Genomic DNA, 2,500 nt, shown 5'->3' on the forward strand with positions numbered 1-2,500 from the left:
ACCTTGCGCTTGCCAGGCAGGTGCTCTTGCCGCTGAGCTAAATCCCCAGCCCCTCAAATACATTTTCAAAGGCACCTTTATTTTATGATCATAATGTAGAACCATTTAAATCACAAGAACTCACAAGTAACTGGAAAAATAAAAGCAATCCTGTCCTACATGGTCCTTAAATTCTATCTAGGTACTGCTCTCTGCTAATGCTCTCAGTTTTGACTTTAGAAACTTTTTAGAAAAAGAGAGGGCTGGCAAGAGCTGGGAGTTAAAGCCATTTTAGCACAAAACTGAGATCTCCCTCAGAAGATCGCAGAGAATTTGGAAAGTGAAGCCCTTCTTATCTGTAACTTGGGGTACTTTCTGGGGGGATCCAAGACCTTCCATAACACCTTCCGGCATGCTGAAGGCCGTGGTGGTTTAGTGGCTGTGTGGCAAGTTCTCCCTTCAAGAGCTGTGTGGAGAGCAGCTGTGGATGCTGGTATGGGGAACTGGTTAGGTCGGCTGTGTGCGAGCCATCTCCCTATGTGCCCATCTGTTGGGGCTGCCAGAACAACGTACTGCAGTCTGGGCAACGTCAGCCATGGAAATTTGTTTTACTAGTTCAAGAGGCCAGAAGTCCAGGATCAAGGTGTGGCAGGGTTTCTTCTCAGGGCCAAGAGGGAGGGATCAGTCCCAGACCTCTCTCCTTGCTAGTAGGCAGCTGTCTCCTCCCTATGTCTTCACACGTTCATCCCTCATGCGATTATGTGCTAATCTCTTCTTCTAGGGGCACCAGTTATGTTGAATTAGGCCCCACCACAGTAACCTCATTTAACTTCATTTAACTTAATTACTGCTTTAAAGCCCCCATCTCCAAATGTACAGTCACAATCTGAAGTGCCAGGAGGTAGGACTTCACCATATGACTTTTCTTTTCCTTTCTTTCTTTCTTTCTTCTTTCTCTTTCCTTTCTTTCTTTTCTTTCTTTCTTTCTTTCTTTCTTTCTTTCTTTCTTTCTTTCTTTCTTTCTCTTTCTTTCTTTCATACTGGAAATTAAACTCATGACCTCGCGCTTGCCAAGCAGGTGCTATGCCACTGAGCTACATCCCCGGGCCCACCATATGACTTTTAGGGGACACAATTCGACCCTCTCTTCCTTCCTCTACCATCCCCCACCCCCCTACTCCTCATGTCTCCCCTGATCTCTAACACTCATCATCTTTTCCTCACAGGATTGGGATCTTCTTCTGCCCTCTGCTGCCCTTGATCCAAATGATTGCTCTCTTCATCATGTTTTATGTAAAAAATGTGAGTTAGTCCCAAATTGGAACTGGTCAGCTTCTCTCGGTCTCATGGGATCTGGTGGCAGTTGGAGCTAGGGAGGGGCATCGGGAGGGGACCCAGAAGCCAGCACCTGGAGGTTTCCTCTGGGTGTTCCTCTGGCACGGATGGGAGGATACCATATCTTTCCCCTCAGATCAGCCTGATGATGAACTTCCAGCCTCCAAGCAAAGCCTGGCGGGCCTCGCAGATGATCACGGTCTTCATCTTCTTGCTCTTTTTCCCGTCCTTCACCGGAGTGCTGTGCACCCTGGCCATCACCATCTGGAGGTAGGACGTGGTGGCCTTGACAGACCGGGTGGGTCTGTTTAAAATGTAGGTTTGGTAAATGTAGATATGGGAAGGTCATCTGATAGGAGGCAAGTACTTTTGTAATCATAGTTTGTTACCAAGGGCAGGGGACACTGTGTGCCATGCAGAATCATGTGGGGAAGAACCAGTCTTGGTCAGGAGGTGGAGTGAGGGCAACGTGGGCAAGAGCCTTCACTGACAAGGAGCGGACATGACAGGGTGGGTGGGCTTGGGGCTTGGTATGTTGGATAATTTCAGCAAGCTCTGGGGTCTGAGGGCTGCCCTGAATTGTCTGGTACCTAGCCTTGGGGTACCTGGGGCAAGGGAACAGTGGCCCAGAGAAACAGTGGCTCCTGATAAAGGAGGCTGTGATTTTACTGGTCCACATAACTTTGCAAGCTAACCCTGGGAAGAACCATCTCTCCAGAGTCAATAAGACCCCAGATGACAAAACGTCAGAATTAGAAAAACAAAAACAAAAGCATGATTTATACAGTGCCTAACTCATGGTCCCTTGATAACCAAGAGACACTAAAACCAAGGAAAGGAATAAGTTCTACTCTGAATTTACTGCATCCATCAGACACTCATAATCCTGAAGTCTCTCAGGAGGGTAGAGACCAATTCCTCCACGTGGAGAATGGACTTCCATCTAAGTGAACCAAAAGGCCCTGGCTGGCCTGGCTCCTTCCTACCTCTCCAACCTCACCTCACTGGGGCTGCATCTCACTGCAGCCCCAAAGTTCTTGCTCTGCTACTGGGACCCTTTTGCCCTACCCGCACAACATGGGCATGGTCCTCTCTTTGAAGTGCTCTCCCCATTTGCCTGGCTGCCTTCATTCTACGCTGATTCTCAGTTCCAAGGCCATCTCTAAGATCAGACCTTCCCAGTCAT

The 2,500-nt window shown here is 48.4% G+C and overlaps 1 protein-coding gene across 2 annotated transcripts in view; it reads left to right on the plus strand.

Moving 5' to 3' along the window:
• Tmc5 (transmembrane channel-like 5) overlaps positions 1–2,500 on the plus strand; it is a 79,372-nt gene that overhangs the window by 64,425 nt on the left and 12,447 nt on the right. For both annotated transcript variants that reach the window (XM_013517703.1, XM_005391105.2), the window contains 2 exons: positions 1,206–1,281; positions 1,451–1,584. In XM_013517703.1, the coding sequence (XP_013373157.1) occupies positions 1,206–1,281; positions 1,451–1,584 (210 nt within the window). The remainder of the gene's footprint in view (positions 1–1,205; positions 1,282–1,450; positions 1,585–2,500) is intronic.

This window comes from Chinchilla lanigera, unplaced genomic scaffold (genome assembly GCF_000276665.1).
Source record: "Chinchilla lanigera isolate Chin_1 unplaced genomic scaffold, ChiLan1.0 scaffold00041, whole genome shotgun sequence".
Taxonomy (NCBI): domain Eukaryota; kingdom Metazoa; phylum Chordata; class Mammalia; order Rodentia; family Chinchillidae; genus Chinchilla; species Chinchilla lanigera.